The sequence below is a fragment of the Dromiciops gliroides genome, chromosome 2, assembly GCF_019393635.1.
Source record: "Dromiciops gliroides isolate mDroGli1 chromosome 2, mDroGli1.pri, whole genome shotgun sequence".
Classification (NCBI taxonomy): Eukaryota; Metazoa; Chordata; class Mammalia; order Microbiotheria; family Microbiotheriidae; genus Dromiciops; species Dromiciops gliroides.
Window position 1 is genome coordinate 97,027,292 of NC_057862.1, and position 23,557 is coordinate 97,050,848.

At 35.4% G+C, this 23,557-nt stretch overlaps 1 protein-coding gene across 2 annotated transcripts in view; it reads right to left on the reverse strand.

The window, feature by feature from the left end:
- The window catches only part of ATRNL1 (attractin like 1), a 1,132,449-nt gene that overhangs the window by 1,079,840 nt on the left and 29,052 nt on the right, over positions 1 to 23,557 (reverse strand). For both annotated transcript variants that reach the window (XM_043982337.1, XM_043982338.1), the window contains exons 2-4: positions 13,573 to 13,656; positions 11,295 to 11,408; positions 3,116 to 3,244 (exon numbers count right to left, since the gene is read on the reverse strand). In XM_043982337.1, the coding sequence (XP_043838272.1) occupies positions 3,116 to 3,244; positions 11,295 to 11,408; positions 13,573 to 13,656 (327 nt within the window). The remainder of the gene's footprint in view (positions 1 to 3,115; positions 3,245 to 11,294; positions 11,409 to 13,572; positions 13,657 to 23,557) is intronic.

The window sequence follows — 23,557 nt, forward strand, 5'->3', positions numbered from 1 at the left end:
ATGGGGAAGAGAATATAATCCTTTATCTTAGAAACTGATATGTGACCAAATACCTATACAAAAAAATACTAAGGAAAAATAGCCCCAAGTGTCCAGAGAAACATAGGATGATCAGTATCTGGGATGAACTTAGTATAAACTAGGAATGGGTTAAAGTCAATATGCAAATACAGTAAAATGGCTACCAAGACAATGGAGTTTAGATGCTAGTAAATCATGTGTGAAGCTTTATAAACTGCAACTGTACAAAAACTGAGCAGTATATCCAAGAGGGATGGCAGAGATAATTGGGAAAGAATAAGGAAAAATAAATTGTGATGATAGAAATACAATGCTCTGCATTCAGGTGATAGGAAAGCTAACTAGTTAGTATACAGAATTGGATCATTCCCACACCTTTTAGCTGGATTTATTTTGCTTTAATAAAGTACTTAGATTTGATTTTAAGTCACCCGGGGAACTAATATGAATAGCATTAGTGTTGGAAGAACTATAAATAGATACAATCTTTTCAGAGAAAAATCTGGCAATATAGTTTATTTAAAACTTTACAAGGAAGTTTTTTATTGGACCACTGAGACAAATATTTTATAAATATTATGCAGATATATAGAAGGGAATAATATACTTATTTTAATTATAGAAGAGACAAATTTTTATCTGTTTAACTATTAAGGATAACAAAGATCACATAATATTTTAATTCTGCAAAACAAAAAATACAGAACCAAAATAAAAGTCACAGATTGCAATGAGAGAAGCATGAGCTACCAGAAATGTATCTAATAATAGTATGGTTTCAAAAATCACTAACTGATGAAAAATTAAATAATTCATTTAATTTAAATAAGGTAGCATGGCAAATAGAGCCCTGGACCTGGAATCAAGTAGACCTGAGATCTAATCTGGCATTAAGACTACTAACTACTGACATTAAGACCTACTAACTGCTCAGGGTCACCTGAGAATGGGAATAATAACAATACCAACCTCACAGGACTGTTGTGAGGATCAAGCGAGATAATATTTATAAAGGGCTTAGCACAGTGTCTGGCATGTACTAAGTACTATACAAATGCTTGTTCCTTTCCCTAATCCCTTCTCCTCCCTGATTTCCCCATGGATTAATGTCCAAATGACATGAAGAAAATTTATGGAAAAAGAAACACAAATTAAAAAGAATTATTTGGAAAAAATGTTAAAACTCTCTAATAAGAAAAAATTAAAACAAATCTGAGGTGCCAAATTTCACACAGAAGATATGACAAAAGTGGTTAAAAGAATCCAGATTGCATGTTAGCAGGGATAGAAGGAAAACAGCATGAATTGTGGATAGAACTATAAATAGATATAATCTCTTTGGAATAAAATCTAGCAATAAACTGTACCATAAGAATTACAAAACTAGTCATACTCTTTGACCCAGTGATAAGGACTGTATTCTGAGAGTGCAACTAAAAATGAAAATTATACTTACCTGAACAAAAATATTTGTGGCCCTTCTATGTGCAACATCAAAAAGGTGAAAATAACTTTTATGTCCATATGTTGAATGGAATGACTAAACAAATTATGACATAACAATGTAAACAACTATTACTGTTACATTAAAAAGACAATATGTAGAATATGAACATAGAAAATGAGTCATACAAACCAAAGAAAAAGCAATTAGAAAAGCACATTATTGACAACTAAATAAGTAAAATGTTTTGTATGTATGTACATAGAGTACAGAAATTGGAAAGGAGCAGAATAAAATGTTTCATTAATGTCAGTCAACATTTATTGGATGCCTACTGTGTGCTAGAAAGTATGCTAAGTATATATTCTTTTATATGCAAAAACTTCTGGTTATATGGTTTCACAGATTATTTACAATTGTCCCTTTAATTTAATATTTGCTAAGAGTGCTATTAAGGTTTTCAAAAATATCAGAAATAAAATTTATCAAAATGGATTTTTATTCTTAATATCTTATATGATTTAATTGACCTGCTCCTGCTCAGGTGAATGAAATTTGTTAAGCACAAGGGCAGGATGAGATCTATTAATACTATCAGATCATCAGAGTACAAGAATGCTCCTGTTTCTGTACTAAATCATGATTAGAAAGAACTGCTGGCCTGGGTCAAGTTTATTATTATTATTCCTGGCTCAAGCTTTTCCAGTGGTATTTTATCTATCCCCGAGCCCTAGGGATGGGGACTAAGGCAGATGAAGAGGTTCCTTTCTGACCATCCTTGTAATGCTTGATTACATTTTCTGGCTACTACTCTGGTTGCCCAAGTCAGGCACAGAAAAAGCAGCCCTTTCCAACAGTGAGTTCTTGGCACTGATGCTCCAATGTTTCTTGGGTAGCCAGACCCAGGAAGGAGCCTTACTCTTTCCTCATAGTTTAATACTCTAGGAGCTTATTTTTGATAGGGAGAGCACTCCTTCCAAAAAGGCAGATGTCTACCTCTCTAAAAGGTAGATGTTCTTCAAGAGGTGCTGGGGCTAAAAAATGTCATCAAATGGCAGGCAATCTGGTAATATGCCTCTCAAATGTTGACTAGTTACATTCTAACAAGAGATACCCAGCTACCAAAGAGGCCATGCTCAAAGCCATTCTGGTTTGCCAGAACTCTACCGAACTCCTACTGCTGTCTTAGCTTTGAAAACCCGTGTTTCCTGGGGCAGCTAGGTGACGAAGTAGATAAAGCATCAGTCCTGGATTTAGGAGGACCTGAGTTCAAATCCAGACTCAGACACTTGACACTTACCAGCTGTGTGACCTTGGCCAAGTCACTTAACCCTCATTGCCCCACACAAAAAAAGAAAAGAAAAGAAAACTCATGTTTCTACAATGAGTCATCAGAAGGATTTTCAAATAAGGATCCTTATTCAAAGTTTGAAAATATTTATGCAGTTTCAACAGTAATTAATTTATTACTCTAACTTAGTAAGATCTGGTACAACACGATCTGTCTTAGTCCTCTGCCATAAATTATTTTGATTTTGTAGCCTTAGATTGGGATATTGACATGTTATTGGTATAATAATCCCCCCCAAAAAAAAAAAACAATCATCCTAAGTGACAAGAATAATTCTGAGTTTGAATGAAAATACTTACGAATAAAAAATGTTGAAACCAGTTAGGTTATACGCAGCATCACTGAAAAAGTGAAGCAGGGCATAGCCAGATGTAGTAACAACTTCAGGTACTGTTTCATTCCCCCGTACTTCAGGGACTATCAGGCCACTAAAAAGGGAACAAACAAAAGTGCCCATCATATCAATTATGCACATCATTTTAACACCCCCCTGAAAATGAAAAATTTACAAAGTAACTAGTTTAAAATAACCAAGCAAAAAGAGGGTCAATTCAGCATAGGTTATGTGAACACTGCCCAGATAAGCAACTATGCATCAGCTTAGTTCTGATGCCTTCTTTTTCTTGAACCACTGCCACCTGCTATTTGGGGATCTCAATGCCTTCTTCCATGCCACTACTATCCATCCACCAAAATGCAGATTTGTATAGCAAAGTTCCCTTCCCTCCCATATAAAAGTCATTAACAGTCATATCGCTGACACCACAAGACCTTACAGCATTACTCTTCCTGTTCTCAACTTCAGTTCAGCACAGGATTTGCAGTAAGACCTTGATTAAATGGTTCCAAGAACAATGAGCTCATTATCATATGAAGAAGCATTTTAAACATTTGAAGGGCTCTGATTATTAGAAATGTCTTTAAGTTCAGCCAAAATCTACCATATACTAATTAATGAGTTTTAGAGTTTCCATCTATCCTATTTCTACCCTCAAAGGGAAAAAAAAGTCCAATCTATTTTCCATTTGACAGACTTACAAATATTTGAAAATAGGTATGATATCCCTCCCTAAATCTTCTCTCCTCCAGGCTGTGCTTCTGACTCTCCATGCCTCCAGCAGGTACAGCACCTCACATACCTCTCCCATTAGAATGTAAACTTTTTGAGGGCAGACGCTGCCTTTGTTTTTGTATTTGTGTGTGTGTGTGTGTGTGTGTGTGTGTGTGTGTGTCCCTAGCATTTATCACAGTGCCTAGCACATAGCAAATGCTTTTAAAAATGTGTGTTGGGGGTAGTTAGGTCGCACAGTGGATAGAGCACCTGCCCTGGAGTCAGGAGGACCTGAGTTCAAATCCAGACCCAGATACTTAAGACTTACTAGCTGTGTGACCCTGGGCAAGTCATTAACCCCAATTGCCTCACACACACACACAAAAATGTGTGTTGCTTCTTCATAATCAGAAATAGTTGTTTCCTAATCTGAGGATTATGGTTCTATTGACAGGCTTTGTCCAACTGTTAGCATTGGGATCTCCAAAGCCTAGTATATGAAATAATATAAAGGGAATTTTTTTTTAACAAACTGAAAATAAAGCAGTGAAGAACAGTAGAACTATTTCCTAATTTTTAAAGATATGCTTATATGCCTTAAACTGTAGCAGTAGCCTCTTGCTATTTTGCTGATTTTAAGAAGTCAATATAAGGGGCAGCTAGGTGGCACAGTGGATAGAGCACTGGCCCTGGATTCAGGAGTACCTGAGTTCAAATCTGGCCTCAGACACTTGACACTTACTAGCTGTGTGACCCTGGGCCCTGGGCAAGTCACTTAACCCCTATTGCCCCGAAAAAAAAAAAAGTCAATTGTTTTCCCAAATTTTGTGTAATCTCCATTCAATGTTGATACAGTATTTTTAGACATGTACACAGCATGTTAAACACTTATAAATTTTTTTTAAAAACTAAAGTTATTGTAGTGATGTGAAACATTTCATTTTTGAAGTACTGATCACTTTACAATTTTGTTAGGTGGGGGATAGTGGAAAGGTAACCTATACATGTATCTATAGTTCTAAGACATGAAGGGGGGAAATATATTTTATCCCCCCAAAAAAATGTGTGTCACCTTGTCTTGGCCTTGGTAGAAGGCTAGTTCCTCTGGCGAAGAGGACAAGGTAGGGCAAGGCACAATAGGAAGCTTGAGTAGAAAAGAAGAGATTTGTAACAGTCCCTTTGTAAAGATTACCAAAGACTCAATCAAAGAAGAATAAAAGGACTTCGCTGTACCAGTGGAGGACACATTGTGATTTTATTGCTCTGATCTATACTTGTGATTTCACTGATGTAGAAACTTCCACTATCAGCTCAAGTTTTCACCCACTCTGTTGGTAATGTACAGTTTAAAGAAGATCTTTTATCTGGGGAAAAGTTAGAAGAGATAATCCTTCTTCTCAAAAGTAGCTATAAAAGTTATATCACAATGAAAGCTAGATCTTAGCTTTCTAGCTGCATCTCCTGTTTTGTGTGCTTTTTTCCCCCTGAGCACAGGTGACTGAAGAACAATCTTGAGCTGGATGTTCCTAGTCTAGGAAATAACCAAAGGTCTGTGGCCACTGAGAGGTCCAGGTTGCTGATTGCTCAGCAGGTAGCATGTCCTGCAGCTAAGCCGTTCTAAGAGAAAATAACCTTCAACAAAATGATAGCCACTAGTGTTCGGCAGGCCAAAACATTTGGACATTGAGTGAGATGCTGCTTGGACATTTTAGACTGAGGTGAAAATGAAACCTGTTCAATAATACCTCAGGTCTCCCAGGAGTCTTTCCTATCTCCTGAGAAAGTAAAATAGGAGTGATAAATTACTGTTTCAATATTTTTTAAAATATTTGTAAGTACATACCTATGAGTCTTTAGGGTTTTAAGCATTTATTTTGTGGTAGAGAAAATAAATAACTGTCCTATACTTGTTATCTACTACTGTGTACAGTGAGGCACTTCTTTAAAAAGGAACCTGCTAATCCCCTTAGAGCCTAAACAAAACCAAATCTAAGGTTTAAGAGATTTTTTCCCTGGGGATCCAAGATGATAATGAGGAAATAAAGTTTGATCCTCCCTCTTAGGCAGCAGGCTACCTCAGAACTGGAACATTGGTCTTACAACTCCATTCACATGATCTCCACTATGCTTCTGGACTCAAACTCGTATATGTCAATATCCTCTTGATAAAGAGTGCTACTTTATCATGCATGCTACCACATCTGTTTCTCTCAGATAATATATTCTCTTTAGCTAACAATATCTTTTATATCTATTTCTTTTTCTCCACTCTTAAAGATTACCCTAATTCAGTTCCTCATCACCTCTTGACTAGACTACTATAATCTCCTTCCAATTAGTCTTGCTGCCTCCAGTCTCTCTGCTGTCAAATCTATTCTCCATACAGCTGACAAATTGATATTCCTCAAATACAAGTCTGATTATGTCATATATCCTTGCCCAAGAATCTGCTTTATATAGCCTGCAAGATAAAATTAAAACTCTTTCTATTTGACATTTAAAACCATTCACACTATCTAAACTTTCAGCAAGCATTATATGTAAGAGGGATAAGTTAGAGGCATTCCCAATAAGATCACGGATGAAATAAGATGTCCATTGTCACCTCTATTATTCAATATTGTAGTAGAAATGTTAGCTTTAGCAATAAGAGAAGAAAAATAAAGTGAAGGAATTAGAATAGGCAAGGAAGAAACAAGACTATCACTCTGCAGATAATACGATGGTATTCTTAGAAAATCCTAGAGAATCAACTAAAAATCTACTTGAAATAATTAACAACTTTAGCAAAGTTGCGGGATATAAAATAAACCCACATAAATCATCAGCATTTCTATATATGACCAACAAAGCCCAGCAGCAAGAGATAGCAAGCCAAATTCCATTTAGGGGCAGCTAGGTGGTACAGTGGATAAAGCACTGGTCCTTCATTCAGGAAGACCTGAGTTCAAATCCAGCTTCAGACACTTGACACTTACAAGCTGTGTGACCCTAGGCAAGTCACTTAATCCTCATTGCCCTGCAAAAACAAAACAAAACAAAAGCAAGAGAAACTCCATTTAAAATAACTGTAGACAATATAAAATATTTCAGAGTCTACCTGCCAAGACAAACTCAGGAATTATATGAACACAATTACAAAACATTTTTTACACATATATAATCAGATCTAAATAACTGGGAAAATACCAATTGCTCATGGGTAGGTCAAGCTAATATAATAAAAATGACAATTCTACCTAAATAAATTTACTTATTCAGTGCCATACCAATCAAACTACCCAAAAATTATTTTATAGAGCTAGAAAAATAATAACAAAATTCATTTGGAAGAACAAAAGGTCAAGAATATCAAGAGAATTAATGAAAAATGCACAGGAATGTGGCCTAGCCATACCAAATCTAAAACTATATTATAAAGCAGCAGTCATAAAAATTATTTGGTACTGGCTGAGAAATAATAGTGGTAGAAAAATATTTCACAAATATAGTCCTGACCTATCTTTCTAAGTTTTCATTTTACTCACCCTTACACACTCCAAACTTTAACCAAACTGTCCTAATCCTGTTTCATTTGTTCCATCTCCTACCTACGTGGTTTTTCATAGACTGTTTATCCCTTTTGCCTCTTCCCTTCTTGCTTCTACCTCTTGGAATTCCTGGCTCTCATGAACTGTTATCTCCTATATTGAGGTGATTACTGTCCTCTCCAACCCATCAATTATTAGTGTTCTCACCACTTCATACCATTCACCTCCAAAATTAATTTGTATTGGGTGGCTAGGTGGTGCAGTGGATAAAGCACTGGCCCTGGATTCAGGAGGACCTGAGTTCAAATCCAGCCTCAGACACTTGACACTTACTAGCTGTGTGACCCTAGGCAAATCACTTAACCCTAATTGCCTCACCAAAAAAAAAAATTATTTGTATTTATTTTGCATATATTTGTACTAATTTATCTGGTTTACATATTATTGCTGCCTTCCCTCCTCTATATATCAGAGGAAGGATTTGAATCCAGGTCTTCTTGGCTCCAAGCCCATTTCTTTATCAACTATACCACACTGCCATAAGTAATGAAGATTGATTTACAGTTTAATCTGTAAACACCCCCAGATAGCCTGGCTTAAAAGATTCTCACATAGAGATTCCTGCGGGTTGGCTTTCCTTTTGCTGTTTGATGGAATGTTACAAGTGGTATCTTCTAAAATTTCTGCTCTACAAGGTTTGAGCTTCCATAGTAAGCTAGTATTATCCTTGGCTTACATGAACCTCCATTTAACAAGTAGATAGATTATTGTTGACTGACATGGTTTCTGGGTACTTTTGGTCCTCCAAATTATAGTAACTTCTTCAGGAATTATTTCTCTAAACAACTATAATCAAGTTATACAAACATAGGTATGTGTGTATAAAGATCTAGAAATGTGATTGTACTGTTATATGGAAATTCCAGTGAGAAAAATTCATTCCACCAATGCAAAGTGGCAACTGTTGAGAAATTTATAATCTAAGAGAATTGCCAATGACTTAGAAATTAAATGGCTTGCCCAGGATCATACAAATTTAATGTCAGAGAGGAATGAAGCAAAGTCTTCTTTGTGAAGGGCTTTTTTTGTTTTGTTTTGTTTTGGGTTTTTTTGGTGGGACAATGGGGGTTAAGTGACTTGCCAAGGGTCACACAGCTAGTAAGTGTTAAGTGTCTGGGGCCGGATTTGAACTCATGTCCTCCTGAATCCAGGGCCAGTGCTTTATCCACTGTACCACCTAGCTGCCCCGAAGCTAAGTCTCCTTAACCCCAAGAAGATATGTCGAGCAAAAATTTACAGAATTTGGTATTAAAGTTCTCAATTTCAATGCAAAGAAATAATACACAGTGGTCCAAGGTGTTATGAAGTATGCCTACAAATATGATTTTTAAAAACAAGTAAAGCACATAATCCCCTAGCATGGCAATAAAATTCCTCCAATGATACCATCATTACACAAAAGTTTTTTGAAACTGTCTTTTGGAATTGCCACCAGAGAAACAAACACCGAAAGTGAAGTTTGATTAATAAGATTCAGCCACATAATTGTTTTTGGTCAAAATTAAGCTACAGATTCATAAGATTCTGAGTAAGTCTTGAGGGCAAGGAAACTCTCCCCTTCATTTTCAAAGATAAAGACACTGAGATACACAAAGTTTAACTGACATTCCCAAGGTCATGCAAATTAAGTCAGAGGAACATAACTGTATATATGTAACATAACTGATTTTCTTGCATACTTTATAAACTGAATCAGAATTGAGGCATTCCTTTGAATAAGTTTTAGGTCTCCAAATGTGACAATTCTGAAATACAATATTCATTGTATGCATGTTATGACACATTTTACGAAAATTAGTCCCCCTTATTTATCATCACAGCACATATTACTAGGAAACTTAAAGAATACTGGTGTCATAAACAAGGGGAAAAAAGCCAGGAAAGGATGCAATTGAGAACAGGATAGAAAAAGATGAGTTTTGCACACTGAGTACGAAGAATACATGAGTCATGCATTTAATATAATAAAAGCTATAAGAATAGCCAACCATTCTGGAAAGAAATATGGATTTATGTGAAGAAAGTGGCTAAAATGTCTATATACATTGACCCAGAGATTCCATTACTAGACATATACCAGAAAAAGGTCAATAAAAAAAGAAAGCCCCACAAATATCAAGATATTTAAAGGAACAATTTTGTGGTAGTAAATATGTGGAAACAAAGTAGATGCCCAACAACTGGGGAATGACTAAACAACCTTTGTCCATGAATGTAATTGAATATTATTTTCATGCTATAAGAAATGATTAATATAATTAATACAGAAACGTATGAGATTCATATGAGATGATGTAAAGTGAAGTAAACAGAAGCTGGAAAACAATATACACAATAACTATAAAAATGTAAACTGAACAAACAAATAAAAAACAAAACAGAATGTGATTCCTGCAAAGCTATAATGACCAAGTTTGGCCCCAAAATAGAGATCTGAAAAGACAACTTCTCCATTTCTTGGCAGAAGTGGGAGTGCATATAACATCAAACTTCTATAATATGGTGGTGGCTATTTTGCTGAACTTTTTTTCTTCCTTTTAAAAATCTTTATTATTGGGGCAGCTAGGTGACACAATGGAAAAAGCACCGACCCTGGATTCAGGAGGATCTGAGTTCAAATCCGACCTCAGATACTTGACACTTACTAGCTGTGTGACCCTGGGCAAGTCACTTAACCCTCATTGTCCACCACCACCACCCCAAAAAAAAAGGAAAAAAATCTTTATTATTAGAAATGGCTCTCTGGAAGAAGTGACAAGTGATATAAAATATATAGAGGAAAATGTAGGATCCACAAAAAACAAAAAAATCAATAAAATATGTTTGAAAATATGAGCCTAGCAATCCTAGTCAACAGTCATATTTATCAAAATTCAGAAATCAAAATTAACAATACATACTATACTTCATAGTCAAATGGTTTTCTATGTGTTCCTTCCTTCTGCATATTTACCAAGTAAGAATTTTTCTATTAACAAGTACTGGGGCAGCTAGGTGGCGCAGTGGATAGAGCACCGGCCCTGGAGTTAGGAGTACCTGGGTTCAAATCCGGCCTCAGACACTTAACATTTACTAGCTGTGTGACCCTGGGCAAGTCACTTAACCCCAATTGCCTCACTTAAAAAAAAACAAACAAAAAAAACAAAAAAAAAAACCAAGTACTATATATACTATATGGGAGAAGGTAAATCTTTTATACCCTATTTTATAATTATGTTGCAATTTTATAATTATGAGTACTAGTACTAATTACAACTAAGATTTGTGCAGCACTTTAAGGTTTAAAAGGTGTTTTATATACATCGACTCATTCTAGGTGCTATTATTAATACTATTCCCATTTTAGAGATAAGGAAACGGGTTGTTACTTGTCTAGGATCTCACTGCTACTAAGCATCTGAGGCAACATTTGAACTCAGGTCTCCCAGACTCCAAAGTCTAATTATTTATCTACTATACCAAGCTGATCCATTCCATCAATTTGTGCTAAAGCAGTGAGACACCTCGAGGGAGAGAGCCTTAGTCCCTAGTGCTTAAGTTCAGTGCTTGGAACTTAATGTGAACTTAATAAATATTTATTATTGACTGAAGACAATACAGTAATTCTATTTTATCCCTCAATGTTTCATGACTTAAGAACTATTGCTTATATTATTAAATATAAAGTCAAATTCTACAGTAGTAATATGGGAATATAATATACCTATTTTATGGAATTTAAATGTCAAGAATTCTATTTAATTATTTTGGGCATATGCTTGTACAATTATAACCAAGCTGAATTTTTATAGTTTATTGTTCAATTTATAGACATGAAAGAGTAACATCATTACTCACCTAAGCACAGCTATTAAAGGTGCATATATTGAATCTCCATCATAAACATACATATGGTCCCAACTACATTCCGTAGCAAAATGGTTGAATCTTAATCTTAGGACTGCATTTGGACTAGAAAAAAAATAAATTAGTTCAGAATTAATTGGCTCAGTAAATAAATAGTATAGTTAGAAGAGCTGTAACAATATAAAATATATAGCTATTGCCCCAAATGACTAAATTCAGATGAAATGCTATATTGTGAACAAATTTAAAGATAACTATTGTAATCACTTAATCCATGTGAAAATGAAATTTTTGAATAGTTTTTGATTCCATAAGATAATACTTTTCAAAATTACTTTTCAGATAAATACAATTAAAATTATTTTTTATTCATTACTTGTCCATAATTATATAATAGTCTTATTTCTAAAGCTTCCCTTTCTTAAAATAATAGGAAAAATAATAACCATTTTCTTAAAAATTAAGTAAGAAGGCATGGCAGTTAATGCTTTTTACTGTTCACTGGCACGAACTTCAAAAAAACCAGGAAGTGGCTCCAATAACTATACAATTAATACAAGAACATAATTAAATTTAACCACTGATTTTAAAAGATTTCTAAAATTACAACAAATAAATATATTCAAAAATTTAAGATGTTATAAGTTTCTATAGAATTTTTTCATTGGAGAGATGTCACAAGGACTTGGCAAATTTTAGTGTCAATATTCAACCTGATGTGCCATTTGATAAATTAATGAACTGAGGCATAAACATACCAAAAAGAATTCACAAAAAAATTAAGTAGTATCCCTTAAATCTTAAAATACTATTGGAACAAGTTTCTAGTAGTCATTATTTCACACAGACAAAGTTCTAAAATAAAAAGTTCAAGAAAGACAACTAAATTCAGAGAGAAGGAAGTTAGAAATGTCAGAAGTTAGAAAAGTTAGATCCCTAACCTCTGACAATAACACCAAAAGGAGAAATATTCTCCTCAAAAATGCATCTTGGTTCCACTGTACCATTGTCAGAGATGGAATGCTGAACTTTTTGTCATGGCAAAGAAGTGGAAATAAAATGGGTGCTCATATATTGGGAAATTGTTGAGTAAATGTTAATCTAATTAAATTTTATTGCATCATAAGAAATTATTAATATGACAGATTGAGAATATGAAAAGACTTATATAAACTGATTAAAAGTAAAACAGTGGGCGGCTAGGTGGCACAGTGGATAAAGCACCAGCCCTGGATTCAGGAGTACCTGAGTTCAAATCCAGCCTCAGACACTTGACACTTACTAGCTATGTGACCCTAGGCAAGTCACTTAACCCTCATTGCCCCACCCCACCCCCAAAAAAAAGAATGAAACAGAAAGGACTAAGAAAATAATTTTCATGATAACCAAAAAAAAAGGTAAAACAAATCTCAAAGATCTCAAAACTTCAATAAAAGTAGCAACCAATTATGACTTCAAGAGACTCATGGTAAAGCATATTTTGCATCTCTTAGTAAAGAGATGATGGATTAGAGGTACCTAACCAACCTTCATTCTGAGGGCCTATATCTTGATATTTTAGTGAGAGATCTTTTATTTAGGGGATGGTAGGATGGTGGACAATGATATATAAGAAAAAGTATTGAGAACACAAATAAAAGTTTTAAAGTGAATTTTTTTTACCTAATACTTTTGAAAAATGCCTGTTTTCCAAAAACATTATTTTGTTCCTGTAAAATCAACTAATGAACTGGACCACAGAAATCACTATTAAATAAATATATAGAATCATTTTAACTATAACTGATTGTTCGCATCAGTGTGTTATTTTAAGTTTATAATAAATATTTAATAAAAACATCTGAAAGAATAAAAAAATGCTGAACTGAAGAGGCCAGTGATTTAATCCAGAATGACATTTTTATATCCTTTAATTTTTTTTAATCCATGAAGCACCACAATAAAATCTTTTAAACAACTCAAGAACTAGTCTTCCACCACTAAACTCCATAGCAAGAATATTCAAAATATGGAATAAGACATAGAAATACAACACATGAATTAATCTATCCTTTACTATTAAAAACCAGATGCAATAATGGCAGCATGCTAAATGAAAGAGTATTATAAATATGACATTCCTAAAGATGAGAACTGTCAGAATTTGAATCAGAATTAGACATTTTATTTGTGTAGTCCTTACACTATGACATTTTAATGGTGATCTTTTCACTTATTTTACATTTATCATCTAACAATATAACAAGTCTACAACTCAATGCATACTTACTAGCCTTCAATTAGCCATGTACATTTAGTTTTATATTTGTAGTTAATTGGTCCATCTGTTAAATATCCAGAGGGCTCTGTTAACCTAGAAGAGAAAATAAAATCATAAAACTATGAAGCAGGCTTAAAAGTGTTTTGAGTAAATATTATAGCATAATACATTTATCCACCAAGAGAAAAAAAATGTTATAACACTTAACCCATAATTAAAAAGTAAATATTCATCAACAGACTCTGAAGGCAGGCACTACTCAGTTTTTGTCTTTGTATCCCCAATGCACAGAAAGTGGCATACAGTAGGTATATAATAAATGGTTGTTGATTGGTTTGGTTATCAGTTTTTGTTTTTATCTGTTATTTGTGAGAAGTATGCCACAGAAAAGAGCAAGTCAGCCTTTGAATCTGGAAAACTTGGGTTCAAATTCTGACTCTGACACATGGTAGCTGGGAGACCCTGAACTAGTCACTTAATATCTTGATACCCTAGGCAATTATAACTATAAACTATAAATGAATTACTTAACTGCATCAGTAGAGATAGTTACCATACCAGGGTATTCCTCATATCAATTAAATCATAGTTTCAGGTCATATAAATCATTTATTTGTCATAATTCTTCTTTCACCAGCATTTATAATACAAATTTTCACCAATTTCTGATACAAATGTGATAAATTTGAAGACCAGTAGAATCATTCTTCAATATCTTTCTCTTAAACCTCAATATAATCACCTCCATTAAGGTTATTATATTAAGTATTTTCTTAATACATCTCTTGCAATTTAAGAATATGAATAATTTCTTGTTCCATCCTTTATAAGAAAAATACCATTTAATAAGTACAGCATTTAATCTCTGTATCATCTTCTTAAACATCATTAGTAAAAAAGTAGGACTGTAGTACAATGAGCTACAAACCTAGAGTCAGTCAAAAAACATCTAAACAGATACTGTGCTAAGGGATAGAAATACAAAGTAAGACAGAAAAAAAATTAATTAAAAAAAGTCTCTGCCCTGCAAGGAACTGACATTCTAAATAGGGGGACATCATGCAAAAAACTATATACAAACAAGACACAGACAAGAATTATAATAAAAGATAACCCACAGAGGGAAGGCATTCTAATTAAGGGGGAATAGGATAGGCTTCCTGTAGAAGTCAAGATTGTAACTGGGACTTGACGGGAAGTCAGGAGATAGAAATGAGGATTGACAGCATTCCAGGCAAGGGGAATATCCAATAAAAATACTAGTCAGGAAATGTAGTGTCTTGTGCAAGGACAGCAAGGAAGCCAATGCCACTGGATCATAAAATATGTGAAATGGAGTAAGCCATAAGAAAACCAAAAAGGCAGAGAGGAGAAAGTTATGAATGACCTTGAATACCAAACAGAGAATTTTATATTTGATAATGGTGGTGACAGAGAGCCACTGGAGTTTGAATATGGAGGTGTCATGGTCAGAACAGTGCTCAGGGAAGATCACTTTGGTAGCTAAATAAAGGATAGACTGGAGTGGGAAGAGACTTGAAAAAAGGAGAACAACCAGAAGGCTCTTGCAGTAGTCCAGGCATAAGGTGATGAGGGTCTGCCCCAAGATGGTCATGGCAATGTCAGAAGAGATCTGAATTAAAATGCCACCTCAGAAACTAGCTCTATAACATGGAGAAGTCTTAAGCTATCTGAACCCCAGTTTTCAAATCTATAAAATAAGGATAATAGTAATTGTTTAATAAAGATAATAACTTTAGTAAATACAATATCAGGTTATTATAAAGGTCAAGTAAATGTTTTGAAAAGTTTAGAGCATGACATGTAAGTCAGTTCTTAATGTTATAATCAATAACGATTCAGGGGATATCTTGATTTATTGGGAAAATAATTATTATAATTATTTCTAATTACCATGTAAGTAACTAAAGCTTATTGTTTTTATACATATACCAGATGATAAATCATACTTAGAAAATACAAAATAGTTAATTTTTATTCTTATTAATTTTATATGAGGAAGAAATATGAAGCTGCTTACTTTTATGGCAGGAATTCACATTAAGGTAATAGATTTAGCACTCAAAAGGACATTAAAGGCCATGAAGTCCAGCTACTTCATTTTAGAGATGAGAGAACTGAAACCCCAAAAGGTAAAGTGACCTGCCCAAAGTGACACAGGTAAGCAGCTGAACTAGGTTTTGAGCAACCACAAAGTGTCAGCAGAGCTGTACTTTTAATGGCAACTTTTCAGAGATTTGTAAATGTTACTTAAATCTGGATATGCTTAACCATATAAATTTGTATCATTTCTTTGACAAAATTGTCATTTCAAAAGACTACACCTCAAAATTAAAAATCACATTCTCAACTGTGAGGCTTTTGTGGTAGAGGATGGAGAGTACGTTCAGGAATCTTTGATTATTAGACTACAGGATCTCTCCTGTAGTGTGGAAGTACTTTAGCCCCTTGCTGGAATGGCAAAGTAGCTGTAGCCTGGCCCCTGGGCCCTGGCTGTCATGTTATGGTGAAGACAAATGGCAACTGATTTTGAAAGAAATACCCTAACTGTGGTCTCTAAGAGAACTGAGGAGAAAGGGATCTGCCATTCCCCTTTGGGAACCTTTCTTCATTGCACACTCTCTCCATTGGCCCTACAGGAGAGTGAACATCTGTCCTCATCCCTCTTCCAGTGGCAATGCTGGCTACAAGCACAGATACAGGAATGTGTACTTGCCTGCTCAAACCTGAAACCCCTGAAATGGACAACTTTATGGTTGATAATTGCCTTTTAAATTTTACTCAGTAAAAATTAGTTTAACCAAAATATTCTGCTTGAATTATACCTTGTCCTGCCTCAAATCATGACCACAATTTAAAAGAAACAATATTAAAGGATGTCAATGTGAGTCATGCTTAGGTCAATCAAGAACAATGAAAAATATTTCCTCTTTCCAGGCAATGGAGAAAACATGAATACTTTCTTAGATATCAGCTTACCTATGATAAATACTTAAAGATCTTCAAAGTCTCTTTTCTGGTGTTATAATATATTTTATTCCTTTTGATTTCTGATAACCATTCTGGATAACTTGGGGTGTCAATATTTAATTCAGCAATCATCTTTGTTACTTAGTTTTAATCTCTCTTGTCATTTAAATCACTCCCAATCTATTAGATGTTACTCCTTCATTCAAGATCATTAAAAACTACACAATTTATACAGAACCTAGTCTTGTTTCTGTTCTTGATATTCCTAACCTCAACTTTATAGGACATCAATAAATAGGCTAGGTTTCAGGTTTGGGCAACTGTTTCTTCTGCTTTGTTTCCTTTCCTAAACACAGGCCAATGTGCAGCTAGGTGGTGCAGTGGGTAGAGCACTAGCCCTGAAGTTGAGAGGACTCGAGTTCAAATCTCATCACAGACACTTACTAGCTGTATGATTTCCAGTCATCCTGATCCATATCTTGCCACTGGACCCAGATAGTTTTGGAGGAGAGAGTGAGGTTAATGACCTCGCACAACCCTCCCTCACTTAAATGCAATTCAGTACAAGTCATGACATTACCTCCTGATGTCATGGTCCTCTTTGGGAATGAAGGACAACAACAAACACAAGCCAGTGACAAGAGATCCTGAAAAACTTTCCAACCTGTATAGAACTACTGCCAGTTAAACAAAAGGAGGGCACGAAAGAAGCAATCATCACTACCAGATAACCTATAATTAGTCAACTAAAGAAAGATTAAGACATATTTCAACTGTGCAAGAGATCTGGATCTTGTGAGCTATTCAGATAATACAGATCCCAAGGTAAACAAGAAATTTCCTAAGTATTAGTCCAGCAGTCCATCTAAGCATCTTTGCTTTCCTCAGGGAAGATAATGAGTATAACAGGCTATTTGATATGATTTACATGTTCTGTATTGATTAATGTGTGCCCTTGAGTTCTTTTCTGTCTTAAACATTTTCTGTGCTGGAGGAAACAAACAGTTGTTTATACCTGATATCTGTTATTATAAATTGGATACTTTTTTAGAAAGGAGCATATTACCAAAATCTTGAGGAGATCCTAAACATGAGCCGTAACTAAACTTTACTTTAGAGATTTTCCTGGAATTTTACTCTACAGTGGGACAGAGAGATGATAAACATGATCCCCTCAGAAATAAACCAACCTCTTTTAATGCAGAACAGAGGGTTTTGAAGAAAGAACTTGCTAGGTTATGCATGAAACCAAGCTGTATCATATCCCAGTCTCCCTATAAACTTCATGAATCACATGAGCTAAGAGGCTGGGGGTTGATGGGGACTGGGGAGAAGAGGATAATATGATAAAGATAAGTGGATAAGAGAAATGTGAACAGTTTAACTATATTGAGTTCCTTATAATTATTCTTTCATGTTTATCTTTTTATGCTTCTCTTGAGTCTTCTGTTTGAATGTCAAATTGTCTCATTAACTCTGATCTTTTAATCAAGATTGCTTGCAAGTCTTCTGTCCCATTAAATATTCACTTTTTCATTTGAAGGGATTACTCATTTTTTCTGGGTAGGTTATTCTTGATTGTAATCCTAGATCCTTTACCTTCCAGAAAGTTAACATTTTCTTTGAGGCTTTGCTTGTAGCTGCTTTCATATTCTTGTCTTCTCCTAAGTTTATGTCCTGGTCTTCCTTGCTAAAGTATTAGCTTTTTTGGTCAATTTCTGTTGTTGTTTGCTCATTTTCCCAGCCTATTTCTTCACTTTGACCTCCATGTTAAAGTTGGGCTCTGTTTAGCTTGGGGTATTATGCACTATCCTGAGCTTCAGGCTTTTTCATGCTGCTGTTTTCAGAGCTAGTTTTGAGAATTTGGAAGTTTTCAGTGCTTCCAAGGTGGTATGATCTTGGGAGAGGTACTATCCTGTGAGAGATCACTGCTCTCCTGGTCTATACTACAGTCTTTACTCAGGAAGGACTCCTTCTCTCATGAAGCTACAAGTGCAAGCACCCCTCTTGACCTCAGAACTGTAATTAAGGACCCTTCTCCCTTGTGCCTGACCATCAGTGCTCCTCCTTCCCCTAGAACTCCAACCCAGAACTGCTTATGGGCAATAAAGTTGCCAATCGGCCCCAGCTACATAGGGTCCTTCATAATCTCTTTCTGAGCAGTTGTCTGACTCCCTTTATATCTCTGGACTGAGAGTTACCAAAGCTGCTGCCACTGTTACCACTGTGACTGCCTCCAAGGCCCACCACTGGTGCTTCTGCCATGTAGGGCTGTGTCTACTTTGGTGTTACAGACGGCTCCTGCAGACCTCCTACGCTGGAAAAAATGGCTCTTTTTAACCTTTTGTTGGCTCTAGTACTGCAAAATTTTATTTGAGGTATTATTTTAAGTTGTTTAGAGGCGAATGTTGGGAGGCTTCAGCTTTGTCTTTCAGTCTGGACTCTGCCATATTGAAGAAGTCCATAAAAACCAAGTACGGAGAGGCCAGAAATTGAAGTTCATATTTGAGCTATAAGGTTTAAAGACCTGATTTGAAGGTCAGAATGCAATCTTGCCAAGTTTCTGAGGTAAGGTTTGGGACATTAATTAGTATGGATTGGGGTCCAGAGTTCTAGAGGAGTTATATTTGGGTAAACAATACTATCACTTTACCTCAAGAGTCTGATCTCAGAATATTGTATACCACTTTGGTGAATAGTTCAAGAGAAATTCTTTGGTTTACCAGGTATGATGGCAGCTTATGCAGAAGAAGATTCTGTATCAGCAATATCAATGAAAGTTTAAAACAAAGAAAAACTTGAGTGTATGCTCCTGTAAGGAGGATTCATGATTCTTAGCCCTTAGGTATTGATACTCTAGACTCACTAACCGAGCGTGCCACTGTAAATGCACTAATGAAGGGCTTGGTTGAAAGTGGATTTATAATGCATGGCAAAGACTAATGTGAGGAAATGAATCTACTTTGAATTTATGAAGGAATTGATAAAACTCAAGGGGTTGAAAAAGGTCTTTTAAAATCAATTATGTTACTTCTCCTGCACTCCTCCTTTCCTTCCCTCTCTTCCACCCTCACATGGCATCATGGATGGTCCATAGAAAATGCGTTTTAAACAGAAAGACTATATGAAGATGGTTTCCATTGCCCCTTTTGACTAAAATAGATTGTTGCTGTCTACAGTAAGAAAGCATCTGCTCATTATAGGCTACATAACTTTTTTCATCAACACCCCATAGCAATCTCCAAGGAGCTTCTGGTAGCCAGAGGGAAGGGACTATTGAAGGAAGAGCATGGTGAGGTACTGTTAAAAGCCTCTGGCTTTAAAAGGAAGGCATTACATCATATTTCTACATGAGTATTCCTAAAGCCAAAATTAGTGGCTAGTTAAGCAAAGATTTTTTAAAATTTCTTTCAGCAAGCTGAGAAGGACAAGAAAAGAGAAGATAGGTAAATGTCTGTCCTTCCTTAGACCAATGTAACTCTCTCCCTTACTCTGCACTCTTAAAATGATAGTTTGGTTAGGGGACCCAGAAAGCTAGAAACTAAAAGGTAACTCTTGTTGCTTGACCCAGGATATATGTCCTTGTCCAAATTCATTAGTTCAGTGGGAATATCTGCCATGTTTTCCACCCTTTAGATACTGAATTAGAGATGAAAAAGTGGAAACCTCAGATTCTTTGTATGTATTTTCCTCTCTGTGGGAGGATGTAGGCATTAGTTATACTATTAAATGTAAATTTGTTAACTTGAAATTAGCAATGGGTCCCCTCTCACAACTGCTATATCCTGTTGTTTAAATCCTAAATTTATAACAGGGCTTGACTTAATTGACCTTGTTTTGAGCAAACAAGAAAAAAAAGAATTCCATTATAAAAACCTATTATGGTGACAGGGACACTAGAGGCACAAAGAGAGAAGAGAATGACTCCAAAACATCTAAGCAAAGCCTTGAAGGAAAAAACAGATTGGACATAAATTCAACTATAATGCTGAAAGAGATTAAATGTTTAATTTTTTAAATAAATGAAATAAGAATACTAGGAGAAAAGTTGGAACATAAAATGAAGCTATGAAAGAAAGACTAGGAAAGGGAACTAACAATTTGACACAAGAGGCACAAAATCTTGTCCAAATGATGAATTTACTAAAAGTCAGAATTGGCCAAACAAAAGCCAATGCCCCTATGAGATGACAAAAATATTAAAACAAATTCAAGGGGCAGCTAGGTGGCGCAGTGGATAGAGCACCAGCCCTGGAGTCAGGAGGACCTGAGTTCAAATCCGGCCTCAGACACTTAACACTAGCTGTGTGACCCTGGGCAAGTCACTTAACCCCAATTGCCTCACTAAAAAAAAAAAAAATTCAAAAAATTATAAAAATAGAAGGAAACATAGAATCTCATAGCAAAAACAACTGACTTGGAAAACAGATGGAAGAAAAATATAGATCTCTTACAACTGGGGAAAAAGTAGAAACAAAAAAGAATTTATGTGAACCCCTAGAAGAAACCTCAAAATAATAACTTGAAGGAACATTATAGCCAAAATTCAGAGCTTCCAGGTCAAAAAAAAGCTAACACAAGCAACCAGAGGGAAAAAAAAGAAATCAAGTACTAAGAGACAATAGTCAGAACCACATGTGATTTAGTGGCTACCACTATGAAAGAACAGAGAGCTTAGGATACAATATTCCAGGAGAAAAATTATATAGGATTATATCCAAGAATAATTTGTCAAGCAAAATAGAGTATAATCATACAATGGGAAAAATGGGTTTTTGATGAGAGGAATTCCAAGTATCCCTGATATGATGACCAGAGCTTTGTAGAAACTTTGAAGTTCAAACAGGAATAAAGGAAAATACCAAAAGGTTAACACAAAAGAACAAAAGAATAAAAAAAGGATAAACTGATTATATTCTAATATGTGGAAAACATATATTTGTCCGCTCTGATCCCTCTTATCCTTAGGGATAAGAAATGGAGTCTAATTAGACAGAAGGTCTGGAAATGGTTGTTATATCTTTATAATATTTAAAGAAGAAAAGAGAGAGAAAGAGGAATTAAAGGGGTGGGGAACAAGGAAGGGAAAGGAATACTAAAGAAATTCTCACATAATTAAGTACATAAAATGAAATCTATAGAAACAAGAAGGAAAGAGAAAGTAGCATCAAAATTAAGAAAAGTAATATTTTAAAGTCCTTAATCACTTGGTTCTCACCTACCTTTCTTGTTTTATTTTATATTACTTCTCTTCAAGACTCTCCATACATGAAATGACCTCCTTCCTCACATTTAACCTGTATCTTTAAGTCCCTAAGCATCACAGCAGGGATGGGGGGGGGGGGTAAAAAAAAAAAAAAGTAAGACCATGAACAAGATATTGAATTCCTTGAGAAAAGATAATGACTGAGTTGGCAGCTGGCAGATGACAGTTAAAAGGATTTAGATTAGATAATGATAAATAATGGTGATGAAGAGAAGATCTAGAGGTTTCATTAAGGGATAAACAAGATGTCCACTCTCACTCGTGGCTCAATGTATTTGGAGTTGTGGAAGAATGTAAAACCTCATCCTGAAGAGAATAGTCAATGGTGCAATGCCTTTTGGGAAAGACATGTTTCCATGATTTCAAGAAGATGGAAGGTGTGTGAAAGTAAGAATTATCATCGGAAGAGAAGTTATGGAATGGAGTTAAGCAGTGGAAAATGAGGGAGGGAGAGGTGGATTCAGAGGACATAGTAGAAGAGGAAAAAAGAGAAGGAAAGGAACTCAGGAGGAGTATAGTGGCTTTTCTCTTAAGCAGTTGGTAACTCTGAATGACAGGAATTAGGAAAGAAGGTAAGCATTTGTTAGCCATAGGATGAAAAGTGTGTGTATATATGTATGTATGTATGTGTGTGTGTATGTGTGTATGTATGTATATATGTATGCAGATATGTGCATATTTTATATATATAATTTGACTGGACTTTTTACCCTCAATAGCCCTGTGACAATGGTAGACAGTGTCAATTTGTTTTCTCTTAAACAGGAAAGAAGGGAACTGAACTCAATGAATACCCTGATGTTAGATCTTCAAGAGTCTATATGAGCATGAAGTAGCTCATTTGTGTTATAATTAGGTCAAAGAGAATAATAATACATAGTAAAGAGTAACTTGTGCACATGGAGTATACATATGGCTGCCAGATGGACATCTACATTCCTTTGGTCAAGGTCTCAGGGTCAAAAGTTTTTATGCCTGGATGTTTGATAACTATAGAGAGCTGAAATATCCTTGCTTTTGGTAGTCCTTCCACATGAAGCAATAAGCTCAGGCTTCCAAATTTAGTTCCTAAGTCCTCGGTTGTAAAGAAATAATGAAATATAATTACAATACAGGGCAAAGCAGATGTAGTTTCTACATAGTAAGAAGGATTTCAATTTCCTTAAGTAAAAGAGGTTACATTCTCACTCTCCTAAAACTGGTGACAGAGAATATAGTAGTAGCTGCTAAATCATTGGTATTAATGGAGGTCTCCACAAGCCTGCATGTTCAGTGATAATATAGGACTGAAGTCTTATTACAATGACTCAAGATAGAATAGCAGTAGATTCTAAGGTGGTAGGGACTTAGGGAGTCTTCAAACTCAGGCTCTAAGAGAAGTAAAATACCCAATCACCCTAGTCTACCAGTGGCAGCTCCATTCCAAGTTAGCTCCCAGTTTGGCTATAACAGAGAATTGCAGCATTTTTGCAATAGCAGGAAACATAAGGAAAGCAGAATCCTGAGGGGAGAACTCAAACAGTCCCTGATTGGGGGTGTAACGATTGGAATAACGCCACCTGCTGGATACTTACTGTAGAGGAGTTCTGCCCATGAAGGGAAGGTCTTTGAGGGCAAGACCAGGAGTCAGGAAGTGACGCGGGCCAGTGGGAGGAGGAAGGAAGAGACTGGCGCTCAGTCTCGCTCTCTTTTCCTCTGGACTCTGGTGGAGAAGGGAGCTAGAAATGTGCTCTCCCT